Source organism: Neodiprion pinetum, chromosome 5 (genome assembly GCF_021155775.2).
Source record: "Neodiprion pinetum isolate iyNeoPine1 chromosome 5, iyNeoPine1.2, whole genome shotgun sequence".
NCBI lineage: Eukaryota > Metazoa > Arthropoda > Insecta > Hymenoptera > Diprionidae > Neodiprion > Neodiprion pinetum.
In genome coordinates, this window is record NC_060236.1 from 4,279,257 (window position 1) to 4,296,417 (window position 17,161).

The following is a 17,161-nucleotide window of genomic DNA, read 5'->3' on the forward strand; positions in this document are numbered from 1 at the left end:
CAATTCGTTTCTTCAAGGTCAGCGTTGATTGGACGGCCTTCGAGCTGCCACTCTTATAAAATAAAATTGTCACTTGATCTAGGGTCTTTTCAAATATCACTAGAGAATAAAAACGCAGCCGTGAACCGGTGGCGACATCTGACACAAGCAAGACACATTAACATCAGTTGTGTACATTTCCAAACTAACAGTGTGTGTGGTTGTTATGCTGCTAGCGTTGTCAAATATTTAACCTATTGTATTTATTAACCTACAATGTATAAAATATAGTTTTGTTGAAACATGTGCTACTGATATTATGAAATAAACATCAGCTGACTATGGGGAACGTATTGATACCCCTGCGGCCAGATTGTTCAAAAATTTGATAGAATAATGAAACGGAGGACAAACGACTCCTAATTGACGTATTTATATAACTTTCTTTGGACTGTACAACGATATAACACATTTTGCAAGAACAATGAATGGCGAAACGGTATGAATAATAGTTAATGAATTTTTGAGTTGAAAATTGTTAATAAACCATTTATACGTTAATAAACTTATGATGCATATATAATTCTTATTTTTAGCAGCATAACATGAATGACATTACCTCAGACTTTACGTGTCTCAAAGTATCCGCTTTGTGTAAGGCGTCTCGCATATCAGACGCTGTTCGGCACGTCACGATTGGTCCAGACTCTGTCTTGATTCCTGACTATCATGTGGACAACGAGAACATTGAAAATGAGCCGAACAACGGTATAACCAAAGAGGTTAGACCACAGCCGAGGTCACAAAGTCCAAAAATATCAACCAGAAGCGGTATAACTTTTTCGATAAAGAAAATCTTGCTCGAAAATGAGGTGCAACGAAGAGAAGAAGTCAAAGTAAGAAGCTTACAGCAAATTTCCTTTACACTTTTGGCCAAGAAACAAAAACCAACTTTGCATTCATTTTTCAGCAAAACATGCAACGCCGCCTTCAGAGTATGATGAGGGCGGAAGCTGAACTGCGAGAACAAATGGCTGTGATTCGGAACACGATGATAGCTGACAGAGAGCATCAGGAAAGTCTAGAGAAGGATGAAATTGCCAGGCTTGAGGCTGAGGAGGAACACGTGGCTCAACAAAATGAAATTAAAAGGAAACATGAACAGCAATTACATGCACAGAGGATATTGGAGCGGAAAGAGAAATTGGAACGGGAAGTTGAGGAACAGAGAATAAGGAATCAAGAAAAGCAAGTACTGTTTGAGAAAATGCTTCCGCTCCATGCAAGCTTTACGTCGACTTACCAGAACATCAGCACGGTATCAAAGTCCTGCAAGGACAGGAATATCCTTGGACCTGCCTTTGCACCGCATTCAGTCAAGCTGAAGGAGCTCAGCAAACGCATGGAAGGGCTGCTCGAGCGTGCTAAAGTGAGGTTTTACTGTAGTGTAATTGCAGGATGCTTACTTGATCTGTCTTTTCTATTTTTGGACGTTTTGTGCTTCTTATATTCAATTTACCAATTTCTTTTCACAAACAGTCGAGTAAGAGCCCTGTAATTGCTCTATAATTTGGGACATTGACGACTGGTAACTAATGGTAACTGTTTTAGTCAGGCGAATTGACGGAAGAAGATGTTAACACTGCAGAGAGTCTTGCAAAACATAGTGAGAGTATCTTGAATACCTTCAAGCAAGAAATAGGTTAGTAGATACTAATATCTAAATACAAACTGTTTCACATATTTTACCTCCTATGTTTTCAGATCGAATAAATGCTACCTACGATGCAGAAGTAGCTCGCAGGGAAGAGGAAGTGAGACAAGCCCAAGCGCAGATGCAATTAATGGCTTCTAAGGCTCAGGAAGCTGCAGTTCAACCTGATCAAAGTCCAAGTGAGTCCAGTATTCAAAGTACTGGTGTCGAGGGCCAAATCACAGCAAATGCGTCAGAGGAGAATAGGGCACCAGAGACTACAAATCAGACACATTTATCAGTGGAATCAGTCGTCCCAGAGTCTAAAACAGGTGAGTGATGTAATTGTAATGCTATTTCATGTGGATAGCAGCTTTCGGTAAGAAATCACCTTGCTAATCTTTGTGTTTCATTTTCAGACGATCTTCTTGAGTTTGTTGACAAGGTTTCACTGCATACTTACCTCGACAGTCAACAGCTACTAGAAAATCATAAAATCATGTGCTCGCCTCTAACGCAATCGGAGAGTACAAAGAAGTTCCGGTTTGAGTGTCAAAAAGCAATAAATATACCGGTGAATGCGATTTCCGGTGTTAGCAGAGAACATCTTATGGACAAATACGAAAAGCTGCATAATTTGCTGGGCGGAAAGCCGCCGACTAATGCAAACCAACATCCGCAAGGCATACAGTTTTGCAAGCATACCTTGGCCAAAAAATTTGTGGTACGTTAAATATGTCGATGAAAATTTACCTTCTTTTTCATTTCACTACAACTTTCCACATATCTAAACAGAATCAAGGTGAAGCTCTAGTCTCCAGCAAACCGGAAATGGCATTTTCCGTTGCGGCAGTTATCGTGGCTCTCTGGAACGACTATCCGGACTTCGGTGAACTACTTTTGGCCTATTTCTACAAAACGTGCCCTTACTTAGTTCCGATATTCCTTCCTCAACAACAGGGCCAGTCTAACGAGGACTACTACAAATCATTGGGCTACAAATATTCAGAAGATGGAACCGTCGAACGGCAGGACAAATTCTTGAAGAGAATGTCTGGCTTGATGAGACTTTATGCGGCTCTGACTGTAACCAGGCAGCGAAAGCTCGTCACGAGTTCACATCCCCATGGCTTACGAAACGCTTGGAGATGGTTGGCAGCTATTTTGAACATCGGTAAATGTTATTCAACGTTTTACCTGACTGTATTACTGAAAGTGATGTTTTCTTCGAATATTTGTTTTCAAATACGATTTTCACTTACAGAACCACGACCTGACATCTGTGCAACCTTGATACTCGACATGCTTGAAGTGACTGGACACGCGTTGTGGAAAACTTATCCAAAGCAATTCCCAAAGCTGCTGGCCTTACTTATCACCCAATATTATCCTCGTATGCATAGCATCGGAGGTACAGCCGGTGGTCCTCTTGCTCGGTTGGAACAGTTTTTGAAAAATTCTTTGACCAAAGGCTCTATACCACCCCCCGATGGTCAGCTGCCCCAAAATTTTTGGTAGCGGAGTAATTTTCCGAAAGTTTTATCACGGTGGAATCACGCGTCGTTGTTCGAAATTTCCGATGCTTCAACTAGAGATTGTTATTGTGCCGCTGCTTTTGTTGATTAAAAATCACAAAAAATTTTGGATTCTGTACATCGAATACCGTTAATAATCGCGTCACAGCCGTCGCGTGCATAATACTTGACCATAACGTGTTATGTGAATTATCATGTTAGCTCATTGTCGTGAGATTCTTTTTAGTGTAAATTAATTAGGCGATTCATACAAGATTGACGAAAGAGAAGACGCGTCGAATTTGTAACAAATTTTTCCAATTTATTCAATTAGATAAGTTTCTTTTTTTTTTTTTGATACCAAGTTTAAGCCACGAGTATACGTACACGTAATGAAGAATATGTTCGATTTAATATCATCCGTCAATTAAAATTTAACTGTGCTTTCTTCGATTTGATCGCACAGAAGGGCGCGGATGTTGGTCCGTCTTTTGCTGTATAACGTACCATGTACTTAATATAACAATGACAACCTCAAGAATGTGTGATATTGAACAAAGAGATTAAAACAACAAGTACAATGTAAAATATTGAAATCGAACACTACTACAATCCTTCGATCAACAAATTATCATCAAATCTAATAGTAACGAACGGTCGTTGGCACATCCTCTGCGCCTTCGTCGGTCACGTAGGCGTCCAAGGAATTCGACGTAAAGCCGATGACTCCGTAGGGAGAAAATCGTTCTGTCCAATCTTCGTTTTTCATCGCGGAGAGCAAGTACGATGATATTTTCTTCCTCAGTTCAGCTGTGAAGAAAAAATCGGAGCTAGATATGTGAAATAAGTGTAAAATGGGTGAAAGACAGGTGGCTATCAAATAAGCGTTCGAAACCGCAGAGCGAGCCTATAATTTAATTCCTGTTATTATAGGACGAACGGCGCTTTACGTGTCCGAGGACGCGACGATGACTCGTCATTGCGTCAGCAGTGACGTAACCACGTGTCAAGGCGGCCTGGTGGGCCCTGATGTTGTCTTTTTATTATTATGATCCTCTTTTTTTAGGCGTTAGTCAAGATCTCAAGTCATCCGGTCAGCTTCATTCGATTTACTATTCAATTATGCCGCAACGGTGAATTACGCAAGCAATTTCGGGGATGCTGAGAAGCGGTTCGTCTAGCTGGCTCTGCGTGCATCGTTCAAACAAACCTCATACCTGAAACTGACTTATTGACGTAGATCGCGTACGGAGGCAACGGGCCAAGGCTCCCCAAGACGAAAAGGGAACCGATGCTGGGCGTCCGTTTTTGGTGAAAATTCAACACCGGCGCCTCGACGACTCCGACTTCCGTCTGTTTTCCCGCCACCATTTTCAGCGTCGATATTTGCGAGCCGGAATCTGCGGGCACGGAAAAATAATGAATAAACTTGTCTTCTCTCTTTAGTTTATTTTTCTCCGCATATTTAGGTACGCGTGATGTTTTCTGGCCAGCAGCAGCCGATTCAAGGAGAACCGGTGTTGTGTAGTGTCCGTAAGCAAGAATTTCAGTGGGACGAACGAGCGTCTAAACGCAGTCGCTATGTAACTCGTGCTAAACGGGTGAATATTATCCGGCTGACTGAATCACGAGTCTCGATTTTGCAAACAAGAACGAAGATACCGAAGGGAGATAGAATTATAGGGGAAAAATTAATTTGATTCATTCTATTTTAACGATTTTCTTATTCTTAGAATGATTTTGAAGGATCGAAGATCTCAAAACATCATTATGTTTTGTTCCATTGCTGTTTATCGAATTCCAAACAATTCCTAAATCACGAAGTAACGGTTTTTCATCAGCACGAATCGATGCGATAACGTCACTAACTTTAAGGGTAGCCGCACTTGATTACTACGGAAAAAAATTACCGGCACATGCCAATGATAAAATCTCGCGGTTTTGAAAAATTAATTTGATTAAATGAAATTAAATTGAAGTGTACGAAATTTACGGTTAAACGTGTGATCTTGACGATGTCCTTTTTTCTCCGAGTAATTAAGCGCGGTAACCAACTTCAACACGGTCGAAACTACACTGATTGTAAGAGAAATTTTTATTTCCTGCTACCGCTCAGTCCTTGACTATTTTCATTTTTTACCACAATCGAAAAATATAGTTCTAGATAGAAAATGAAAATTAGTTTTCTAGCCGTTACCGGAAAGTCTAGTATCCGTTACTATTCTTTCTCATTACGATCACTGTTGCTAGATTTTCTTGCAAGAACAAATTGACGTTAAAGCCTTGTTTAACTAAAAACGTCGAGTAAACCTCAGAAACTGATTTTGCTTTGCAATTACCAAAAAAGGATCGACGATAGCGCAAAATGGTTACGCATACCTCGTTTTTCGTAATCCCAACAATATTCAGACAGTTTTTTTAACGATACCTGTTTTACTGAATTTTTCTAGATACTATAACGAATGAAATTTTTTTCAGTTTCGCATTCCGAAATATCTTTACAATACCTACCCAGGGTATTTCCAAAGAAAGCTGGACTCTCTCCCTTCGAACGCAGGTCGCTGAGGAGAAGCGTCGCGGCGCCTCTTCGTCGGCGAGGGTCCGGCAGGGCGCATCGGTGACCTCGGAGGTCCAAGATGTTCTATATGGAGTAAATATGGAAATCCGGATCGTTGGTCAAGGATAATTCACATCTGCGTGCACGGAGGGCAATTTGATAGTTTTTAAAATCATTGGTGCGTACCTTGACGTAAGGTCCATGGTCAGCGGCGACGACAATGTCGACGTAAACGTTGCCCGACGTACCGTCGTTTAATCGGTGGGCGAAGACGAAGGTGACTGGCAAAAGCTCGCCTTCTTTCCAATCGCTGTACGCCGGTAAAATGGCTAAGGAAATATTTTAATTGCGGCAACTTGTTCGTGAAGGTAAATATGGTAAAAATTACTTCTACGATTTTCTACGAATTTTTAAATGGAAATTGAGACATTTCGTATAATTTTTTTTACAAAAAATCGTTTTCATACAAAGTTGTAAATATGAATAATTTCTTATGAAAACTTTTCGATCTTCACGAAAATTTGCATTTTTTCAGTAAAACAAATCTGCAAGCTATTACTATTTTTAAAGAAAATTAACAATTCTTTACTAAAAACTATGCATAATTACAATTTTGTTCGAAATTATACGAAATGTCTCAATTTCCATAAAAATCCGTAGTAGAAGAAATTTTCATCAGGGGTTATCGATAAAAACGACGGATTCGTCGATAATTCGCTGTTTCAGATATCAAAACTATAATATGCTAATTATTTATCGCAGTTTCACGATGATTTATTCAAACTGCGAGGGCAACTCACGGCTCCTGGTTCAATACTTCTAAAAAAAAAAAAAATCAACATTTCTATTACTACGAATTTTTGCAGAAATTGGAAGATTTCTTATTACTTCTTACATAATTATAAATATATGCATAGTTTTTCGTAAAGAATTGTTAATTATCGTTAAAAATTGTAGTAGCTTGTAGATTTATTACCGAAACAAAAAAAAAAAAAAATTTTCATTGATATCTACAAAACTTTTATGACAAACTGTTCGTATTCAAAATTTTTTGCACAAAAAATTGAACGAAACGTTTCAATTTCCCTAAAAAATTCGTAGAAAATCTTTGAAATCATTTTCACCAGGGTGGTCGCAACGATGCTTGTTGTTAATGTAATCGAAAATCTGATTACCCAGGTCGACGATATCCTTGGCGACGGGTCTGTCGGATCGAGACTCGTATACGAGGCTCACAGGGCGTCGAGTTGCAGCTTCGACGGCTTCGGCGAGAACCTCGAAGAGACCGACGGGGATTGAAGGAACCAAATGCGTTGCTAGGACCAGCGGATGAGCCTCCGGATCGATGGACGGCGGTGAAACCTTCTTGGTAGCAGCGAGGCTTTTCACCGGCTGCAATATTACGAGCGCAAAATTTCTAGGATCAATTTCTCGAGAGTTCCTGGATCTTCAACGACAAAAACTTACCGCAACGTTTTGCGGGGAACTTTCCTCGGGCTTCCTCTCACCGACGTTTACCGATTCCTTAGCCGGAATCGGATCAGCCTTCGGTGTCGAATCTTGATTCCTCTTCGGATTAATCGCCGGATTTTTTTCACTCGGCAACTTGGCGGAGCTGGTTAGCTGCTGCTTACCAGAGGATGACATTCTGGAATCTCACCCGAAATCGAGCTTCTCACGAAAATTATTTTTTATAGTTATAGTTCGATCGGTACGCGTGAGATGTCGACCTATTGCAAGAAAACTCGCAACCGATTTCTCAATTATTTCGAATATATACTTATATTTTCATACGTATAGGTATAGTACCAACGCCGAATACAATCAACAGGCGATACGATCACCACGTTTAAACGGAATGGCGGGGTCACAGGACGGAAATATGAGCCGATTACTAATACTTGAAAACAAATACATCAACGTCTGTTAGTGTATTCCTTCGCGTCTCGAATAATCCCGTTCGGCTTGTTTTCGATTTCAAACTCTCTGTATGCGCGGAGATAAAAGCACCGAGTTTCTTCTTTAACCTTTAGACCGTCGGTGATTTTAACGCACACACATATTTATATGCGGTTAATCTGCGGCTGAGCAAGATGCGAGCGAAAAATTTCACGTTCATTCGAAATTTTGATTTTTATTCACCGTTGAGCAAATTGAGCCTTAGATCGGTCAAAAAAACGGCTCAAGTCGACTTTGGGTATTTTTTTTCAAACACGCTGATCTCGGTCTTGTGTACAGTCTTATGTTCAAAACGCTTTTAGAATATATTATGCATGTATAAACAATTAGTGCCTCGATCTTCTGTCGGTTATACCTTGTACACACGGTACATATATATATATATATATATGTATATACACACACACATATAGCTACTCGCGAGGGTTTTCCCGCGGACGGCAAGGATTTAAATTAAGGAGAGTCCGGCTCGCCTAAACTATACATGTATCCGTATTCTAATCCAAGTTACAGTTACTGCAAACGGACACGGTGCAGAGAGCATAACAGAATTCCAAGCAGTTTCCAAGCGCTAGCGCACAGCAACACGGATGCTTATTTTTCAAAAGAGTTGTAACGCGACAAAAAAGGCCTTCCATTTCGCCCAGCCTTGTAATTCAATTGTATTTGAGTGGAAAATTTTCTTATCGCGCACTGTTTACCCTACAAATAACTAGTAACTGTTGCGGGGTCGAAACGTACCCCGCGCGAACTTTGAACCACGTTCCTGAAAGCGGCGAAGCAATATCGTCGATTCCCGATTTCAACGGTTTTTCGTTAACAAAATGTAAATAAAATCAGATTTCCATATAAAAAAAAAGGAAGAAAATCACGCACGAGAAAGCAAGTCTGGAGTTTATATCGTCATAGGATCGGTATGCGCGATCGATAAAATCGTTAAGCGAGTTTGAAGGCAATGAAAAAAAATTAAGTCACCTTTGTAAAATATTATGCAGCCTATTTCCTCGATGCCGGATTATGTCGGAGGATGAGTTTATACGATTTCGCCGGTTCGATAAACGGCCTCGAAAATACGAACGTGCCGTGAATGAGAATCGTCGGCCGGTAAGGTAGGTATCCACGTATGTAACGAGGCACGTACGTACGTGCGGTTTAAGGTGCGTCGCACGTCTGAGCGTCGCGACGCCCGTTTCTCACCGTAACTCTCTCGGCTCGCTTGTCACAGCTTACTTATTATCTTCATTCGACAGCCGCGTGGTTAACGCGTGGCGGCAGCTGATCGTCGAACTTCGACACACAACCGAGTTACGTTTAATAAATGCCCGATACCGAAGGCTTCGCGTATCATTCGCGATTCGCACGTTTCATCGCACGCGTGTCGCTTACGATTGCACGAGAATGTGTCCAAGATGCGATTCGGCGAATCGGTACTTTTGTGTTATTTAACCACGTTGCGCGAGAGTTGAATCGATTTTTCTCTCGATCCCTGATATTTACAACTTATCGCAATCACTCCACGATTTCTTCGATCTCTCGATAAATATCGGAGTCGGATTTGTGAAATCAGAGTTCTAAATTTCAAACTGACGTTGTAACACGCGCCTGTGCTTAAACCGAATCTGCTTTTGAAATCGTTGATTCGTTGAAAACTTTATGAGAGCATCCCGCACTTGAAATTACAGAGAAAAGTCATTGAATTAATTAAATGGTGTCGTCACGGACGGCGGAGTAAATATTTATTCGTGTCAATTCAAGATCTCGTTGTCTGACAAAATTTAATTCAAATCAATCTACGACACGTTTAATTTATTATAATAAAGTGTCTCCTTGATTTTATATGAAAAGAAATATATTAATGACATTTTTCTCTCGGTGTGGGTGGAAGGATTTTTATGACAACGGTTTAGCCATTTTTTTTCTCACAATTTCACCGTAAACGTATCCTCGAATCGAAACCTCATTTCAAAGCTTCTGTGGCAGAATTTGTGGAAAATTATCGACGTTCTCGATCTCTTAGCACACGGTTCGGAAAAAAAAAAAAAAAAGTAAGAACGGTAACTACTGTGCCTGCAATATTATTCAGTCCAATTTGTAACAATTGTAGTGAAATCTAATTACAGGTACCGAGTAGTTGCATATTCCAGTTTATAAAACCTGCTGTAGATTCCACACTGAAAAATGTTGCCGGTGTACAACGGTTATCAGAATTTACATAAATTATTCTAAAGTATAATATTTTTTTGTGTCAATGATGGTTTAGATACGGAACGTGTTGAAAACCTGACGGCGCCGTACGAATTATTTTCTTGTTTAGAAAACTCGTTGGGAGTAATAAAAATCTTGGCTCAATATTGCCGCCGATCTGTCAAGAGTGCGGTACAGAGAATAAGAATATAATAACATATACCTGACTCGCAATTAGCTATAAAGACAAAAAAAAACAAAAAAACCGTCTTTCAAACGCGTTTGAATTAAAAAAAAGGCGACGTCCGCTTACGGTTAGTTGTCTTTAAAAAAACTCACCCCGGCGTATGTATTAATTCCACGATCGAAGAACACGACGGCCGGTATTGGATGAATTGCGTCACTCCGCGATCGATGGATCACTCGCATGGTACGGCAGACTCGGTGCATTACTCGGCCTCGAGAGTAACTGTTTTGTATCCTGGATGTAAGAATATATATGCGGACGATGATGCACGCTCGCCTTTGTTCGGTAGCCTGGAACGCGTTGCAAACGGACGAAAGTCCCACCGACCAGAGGACGATCTGAAGACGGTCGGTGTGGACATCGCCCGGACGCATTGCGCACTGATCCTCTCGATCCTCGATCGTCGTTCTGCAGGATCGCGGGGATTCGATCCCGATGCTTCGTCCTGTGATCGAAGAACCGAGTCGACGAACGCGTGTATAAAGGCGCTGAATCCCGACGGAGGACTAGAGTTGAAACTTGAAACATTTCGTATTATTTCTTACAAAATTATAAGATTTTTTTCTACCGATAAGAATACAAATTTTCCCATCAAAAACTACAAGTTTTCGTTGCGAAACTGTATGCGTATTTACAATTTTATTGTACAACATTGTATGAAATGTTTAAATTTGTTTAAAAATTCGTTGTAAATTCGTAGAAATCATTTTCACCAGCAAATATCGGAGAGCAAGGTTTGTAGGTACGTTATTTTATTAAACACGCACACACACACACACACATATATATATATATATACACATCGATGCCCGAGTTCTTCAACCGCGCGTTATTATTATACTTTGTATAACGATAATGTCATAGTTGGGGAATTTTTTTTCACACTAGCACGCACACTTTCTTGAACCGTGACGAAAAGATAAAATATTGCTAGGCAGTCGCTAATTGGCATCGCGGGACTCTCCGGCATTTTATAATAATATGTATGCGTGCTGCAGCTCACAGACGACGAGCGGGACCGAATTAAGTGACGTAACGCGCCATTTTTAATCGCGACACGATGATGATAAACCCGCGACACGCTTCTTCCTTTTCTTCTTTCGCGGACTCTTTTTTTATTCTTATTGTTACTTTTATTTGTGTGCGTGTGCGTGTGTTTTTTTTTTTTTATTTATTTTAAAAAATTTTTATTTCTCGTTGTTCGTCTCCTTTGTTTGTCTTTAATTTTTCCTATGTCCTGGCTCCGAGTCGTCGTGAAATTGCGCCGAACTTTTCGCCCATGCGGTGTCTAAATTCTCACCTCCTCGACGGTTCGTTGAAACGCGGTTTCACGCACTGCGTTAAAGGGGCATTGATTAATATCCCGTTGCTGTTATTATTATTATTATTATTATTATTATTACTACTGTTGTTGTTGTTTTTTTTTTTCGTTTCTCATCTTTCTTAATCGTTAAGACGAGTGCAATACGTCAATTCAAGGATAAAGAACGCGACGTCCTTCTTGCTTCGATTCGTTATCGACACCCGGTGGATACTTTGCATCTCACGAAACTTTTATATGCATAAAAATAAATAAACACCGACTCGAGGGAGAGCGGAAGGAGAGTTTGTAAAAATCCAGCGGTGGTAATGGATCCGGGGTAGTTTAGAGCGTGTTTGAAGTGTGAAAATTGTTGAAACAAGATCGCGCGCGGTAGACCGGAACCGGAAAAAGCGGGTCACCGTCGTCAGGCGCGGTGTCGAAAAACCCGCGTTACACGGAAGATAAAACCGCACTTCTGTCTCGCCGTTTGTCAGGATTGTGCCGGCGAGGTCTCTCGAAGACGGTCCTGGACTAACTGCCGGTAGGCAAAACTATAATCCCCAACTATCGCCGTCCGTCTCTCCGGTACCGCCGATTGACGTCACCGCGGCACCGATGACGTCACGCGGCCCCCGTTCGTCGGCCCGTTGCAGAAATCACGCCGCGCGGAAGAGACCCCGATGTTGATCTATGTACTCGAAAAGAGCACCGCCATTTTTAGTAGGTTTGATTCAAGGTCGTTCAAGGCGCCGTTTATACCGTAAGGATCGACGTCTTCCGCACTTCCGGACCTTGATACAACTGCGAGAGGGGCAATGCGAAAGATTATACGAGCAGGGATACATTCGTACTTGGAATGCGTTTTGTCGATTTTTTCTATTTTACGCGATTTTTGTTTAGATCCTTATTTCGCTCTATAGCATTGCAGGTGCGGTTATCGGAAACTGCTTATCCTCGATTAGGATTCGTGATCCTGTTCCTGTTCTACGGACGGACAAAAATAATCGATTATTTTTTAAATCCGATCGATCGACCAACTCGATTATTTTACATAACAATCGGTTTTTGTTTTTACTCCCGGGGACTGTACGGATAGGACGGTTGGATTCTTGGATTCATTGGACAAGCCGTTTTGGAATTTCGTACAAAAAGCAATGCTATTTTATGTGATCGACGTTTCGATTGTTATCTAAGATAATTGGTGAATAATAAATAAATATTTTTGCCTAAAATTGATAAAAAATTTTCAATTAAATTATAGATCATTATCAAAAAAACTTTTCCACTATTAAGATTACGTACCGAAATTTTCGAAACTTGTTTTCAAATGCACCCGTTTAAAAAATTTAAAAGACGATCGATTAATTGATTAATTTATCGCCGATTGAATCGAGTCGTGTTTGATTATTTTTCTCAACTCGATTAATCGATGCATCGATAACTTTCAGCCGAGTGGTTATTCTTATCCTGTTCCTGCAATTCACCGCAGAAGAAAGCGAAGCTAACGTCACAAGTACACGTATAACATTGCACGATGATAAATAACGAGTATCGTCAAGCCTCTTTTCATTCTTATGACCATGAACGTTCACCTTATATTTCTGTTATTTCTTAGATTTCTGTTAGTGAGTAAGACACAGATTTTTGTAAAACGAACAGTTAAATCGTCACAATATGAACATCGATTTTGTAATTCTTAATTTTATTTCTTTCACTTAGTAATTGATTAAAAAATTATTAAACGAACCGAAAAATTTTAGTCCACCTGTTGGGACATTTTTTTTCTAACCGTGCGCGCGTATAAAATGTTCAATCGGTAATTGATTTTCGTCTATAATACACAGTGCGCATTGTTACTTCTCATGCCTTAACGAGTCACTCAATCGGAGACGGTCTTGGTATTTTTCTGTAAAGATTCCGTCACTTTTTTTTTTCAAACCACTGTTAGGTAAAGCGGAGAGTTCTCCGATGTTGTTTTCGTCGTTACACGGTGAAAACAAATTTCCGAGATTTCGTGTGGATGATATAACGAACGGCGGATGTGCACGCACAGACGCAGCTCAAGGCTGAGGGTATAAAGTCGTGTGTGTGTGCTCACGAGATAGGACCAGAAATCGAGAAGGAATGTTGCGGACATTGAACGACATATCCTCAATCACGAAAATCAAGATGTTACAGTAGAACCTCGCTTATCCGACTTTCGATTCCGCATTATTCCAGACGCCCATCTAATCCGAGCACTTTGCATTGATCGTGCTGTATCTTCGAATAATACGGAGAACCTTGGACGAAACGGAATAATCCGCAATACCTTAAACGTATGTGTATAAAATATTTTTGTGTCGTTACTTTGTTCGAACATGCATAAACTTGTAAAAGTTTTTTACGATTTTTTAAACACGTTGCGAGACGTAAACGTGACAGTTCCGATTCTGGAGTCAATTGGAGAACATCGTGATGGTTTGGATCGTATGTTTTCCGTATTACCCGAGATATGCTCTCACCGTATTACTTCGGATAAAAGAGGTTCTACTGTATACGTATTTATATATGTCTCCACGATCTTATATTACAACTTATAGACGTCCGCAGAATCACCGATCTATACGGAAAAATTGGACATCGCGTTTCGGTAGATCGATTAAAATCCTCCTGTTGCCACCTTATTGTTAGATGTGGACGTCTCTTTGGCGATCGGCTAAATATAGCGGTGCTGCAACACGGTTCTATGCGATGGGTAAATAATTGCCAAGTTTAAAGTGTCCACACCGGTCCACCACGCTCGCCGATCTCGTGAAACGGTAGTTGAGTTTTCAATTCCAAGATATCCCCGAAATACAGCCGCGGTGACGCCCATCGTGAGCTATCCGTGCAAGGATTGGCATAACGCTGAAGCGTGTAGCTGAAAGATCGAGGACCCGATCGGATTGACACTTTCCGGAGAGAGGAATAAGAGAGGGAGCGATAAAAGAGTAGGGAGGCAGAGGCGACGTCCTTGCCAAGGTGAAAAGGTTGACGGTAAAGGCGCGTGGTGATTGGACTGGTCTATATAGTGGATCGGGAGGCTAGAAACGAACCGACTGGTCTGAATGAAAGAGACGCGGTTCCGGATCGTTGTTAACCTGGCCCAGAAACGGAGCCGGAACTGGCGGTGGTCGGATTCAATGACCTTGGCGTTAGCATTCGCCAAGGCGAAGGCGATGCCGGTGAGAGCTGAAAGCCGCGTCTTTGTCGCGACGGGGAAAAACGAGATGTTACAACAATTCACACCTGCGTGGTTGGTACGATCTATGCATCCGGCATCGTCTCGGCCGTCGTTTGGAAGCGTTTTAAATTTCGTACGACGTACGGAAAATTCACGGTGTTTTACGCAACCGGGGACCGTCACCGATTATATTATTACACGAACACGTCATGGCGCCCGCCGACAACAGGCTATTCCCTTCTAAACTATAAGGCAAACAATTAAACGGCAGCCGCCTGCGTGTGTCGTAGAACATGATGCCCGTAGAGAGGCGGGCGAACATTTATGTGTTGGGATTCGTCTACGTTAACACGAATCTCTGCCACTTATACACGTACGCACGAATGTCGATTACGTCGGTCACGCAGCCTCAGCAGCTTCGGTGGATCCGGTATATCGAAGAGATCGGCATGGAAAATATCTCCTCCTTTCCATCTTGGGTTTCACCGAGTTGTTGTTCAAATCCTCGGATCGTGACAGGATTATTTAAGATCGCTGGCTGCAGGTCGCTTCGTACTTTTTCAGTGATGTCACACTATCCGTTCGTTCCGGAATTCGGTGCGTCGTAGAGAGAGGCTATCTATCTATCTAGGCACTTCGATCTTGATGAAAAAATTGAACGTCGTTGGGCCTAATCGCCTCCAGGTCTTAACACGATTTCAAGAAGCCCGAATCAGTCGAGGATTTTCATATCGTTTCAACGTTGTGCCCGAGTATGAGTACAGATAATTTGTATTTTTCTTCAAGCCCTGTAGGTACTGATCGATGGCTTCGATTTCTCATGGAATTCCAACGATCGCTGCTGACTTTGACCCGCCAATGAAAATCACCGAAACGGTGAAACAATCTAATTGCTTATGGAGCTGGCGAAAGTTGGTCGAATTCGGAATTACGAAGAGTGTGAAAGTCGATGAAAAAGGGAGGGAAAGCCGAAGCTCTGTACACATTGAATTGCGGAGTGTCGCCCTTCGTCCTTTTAGCTATTCGATCTTCGCGACGTGTCGTGATTCGAACGTCGCTGCAGGGTTAACAGATACCTCGACCCGGAGAGCGCATTCCTCAGCGTCTCGCTCGTCGTTACACGTGTAGTACGATATAAGTTACGGTACAAGGACACCTACATGCTGCATTTATATGTGTGCAGCTAATACCAACGTCGTACATTGATCAGCGTTTCGAACACTCTGATCGACCGTAGCGATGACAAACTGTGAGAAATAACTAGATGTTCGGACCGTCACGGTTGTAGTCGGTTTAACCCTTTGAGAGGCAATGGTATGTATACGTCTCACCTGTTTAGTTTTATTTTTTTTTCCTTTTATATTTTTTATATAGTTTTGCACTTTTTATACGCACATGAGCACTTTGTAGACTATTGGCTGCCTAGGTCATTAAAATTTCATGCAAAAATTGCAATAGTTTATTTATTTATATGTTTGTTATAAAAAACGAGCCTGAATAAACTCGTTTTTCCCCTAAAAAATTCGGATTTTTCGTAACGTATTTTTCATACACAGTTTTGTAATATGTATTATTTTCAGAATTTTCCTTACGCTAGTTTTTTCAAAAAATATTTTGGAAATTTTGGAAAATTCATGCCATTTTGAATTTCGTGATTCTGACTTCAGAATCGTAATCAGCAATCCCGTAAATTTACGGATTATATATGATTTTCTAAATTTGTTCAGTTCAAAAATGTGCCCCTCAAAGGGTTAATAGGGAAGCAGCTGGCAACATTTCCTTTACAGTTCTAGCGATATAAGTGTCGCTCATAAAGAGCTTCAAAAAAGGCTGTGACGATTTTGATCGCCCGCGATACAAAAATCAATATGGCGGCCGTTTACGCGCTTGCAGTTTTATTTTGGTCGTAAAATCCCTTACAGCGTTTACGATTTGACCGGTTCTACATGACGTTGAGTAAAATGATGGCAAAACTAATTCAGACGTCATTTCTCCTTCGTTGAGATTCTAAACATCGAAGATTCGGCCTGTGAAGTTTACGTGATTTTCAATGTGAAACGAGTATCGATTTCACTACAAAACCGGATGTTATCTTATATTGCGAGGATTCCGCAACAGGTACCGCAGCAGTCCACGACTCGAATATAAAAGTAGCTGAGTGAAGCAGGCATGAGTGTCTTGGTAAAGTTGGCGAAAAAGTACACGATTGTGCATACATACCGCGTGTTCCAAATGTATAACATTCATCGTCCGTGTGTATTCTATAAGTTCGTTACCATCTGCACGTCTAAACTTTTTTATCAACAAGTATTTGTTTAATAACAACGTGAGTAAAAAACTGACATTTGAAAGGTATTGCCGCATTCCTCTAATCGCATCGTGTTTAGAGCTGTGAAGAATTTAAGTCTAATTTATTCGTACCTCAACACGAGAAGGGAGAAATAAAAATTGATACGGTTTGCTAAACATGAATATTCGTGGCGCGAAATAGAGGATGCATAAAACCGTATAACATCGAAT

The 17,161-nt window shown here is 41.0% G+C and overlaps 2 protein-coding genes across 8 annotated transcripts; one reads left to right on the forward strand and one right to left on the reverse strand.

The window, feature by feature from the left end:
* The first annotated feature begins 169 nt into the window (after window positions 1-169).
* On the forward strand, window positions 170-3,774 carry Gle1 (nucleoporin GLE1). Of its 2 annotated transcripts, none has more exons than XM_046628780.2 (8): window positions 170-478; window positions 576-875; window positions 950-1,408; window positions 1,591-1,681; window positions 1,744-2,004; window positions 2,092-2,396; window positions 2,468-2,846; window positions 2,937-3,774. In XM_046628780.2, exons 1-8 carry the CDS (start codon window positions 464-466, stop codon window positions 3,188-3,190), a joined length of 2,064 nt encoding a protein of 687 aa, XP_046484736.1. In that variant the 5' UTR covers window positions 170-463; the 3' UTR covers window positions 3,191-3,774. The 2 variants fall into 2 exon arrangements, with proteins under 2 accessions (XP_046484736.1, XP_046484737.1); XM_046628781.2 differs by having other exon boundaries at window positions 579-875.
* LOC124220223 (uncharacterized) lies at window positions 3,488-10,788 on the reverse strand. Of its 6 annotated transcripts, none has more exons than XM_046628799.2 (7): window positions 10,226-10,788; window positions 7,211-7,398; window positions 6,919-7,135; window positions 5,930-6,072; window positions 5,698-5,827; window positions 4,404-4,586; window positions 3,488-3,996 (listed from the first exon to the last, which is right to left on the reverse strand). In XM_046628799.2, exons 2-7 carry the CDS (start codon window positions 7,388-7,390, stop codon window positions 3,827-3,829), a joined length of 1,023 nt encoding a protein of 340 aa, XP_046484755.1. In that variant the 5' UTR covers window positions 7,391-7,398; window positions 10,226-10,788; the 3' UTR covers window positions 3,488-3,826. The 6 variants fall into 6 exon arrangements, with proteins under 6 accessions (XP_046484755.1, XP_046484751.1, XP_046484754.1 ...); XM_046628795.2 differs by having other exon boundaries at window positions 7,211-7,414; XM_046628798.2 differs by having other exon boundaries at window positions 7,211-7,391; window positions 10,226-10,787.
* Between the last annotated feature and the right edge of the window lie 6,373 nt (window positions 10,789-17,161).

Coding starts and splice junctions, on each gene's coding strand:
- Gle1 (XM_046628780.2), top strand. Junction 1,409..1,590: donor GGCTGCTCGAGCGTGCTAAA/GTGAGGTTTTAC, acceptor TAACTGTTTTAG/TCAGGCGAATTGACGGAAGA. Junction 2,847..2,936: donor GGCAGCTATTTTGAACATCG/GTAAATGTTATT, acceptor TTTCACTTACAG/AACCACGACCTGACATCTGT.
- LOC124220223 (XM_046628799.2), bottom strand. CDS start 7,390: ATGTCATCCTCTGGTAAGCAGCAGCTAACCAGCTCCGCCAAGTTGCCG. Junction 5,828..5,929: donor ACCATGGACCTTACGTCAAG/GTACGCACCAAT, acceptor TACTCCATATAG/AACATCTTGGACCTCCGAGG. Junction 3,997..4,403: donor CGTCAATAAGTCAGTTTCAG/GTATGAGGTTTG, acceptor TTTTCTTCACAG/CTGAACTGAGGAAGAAAATA.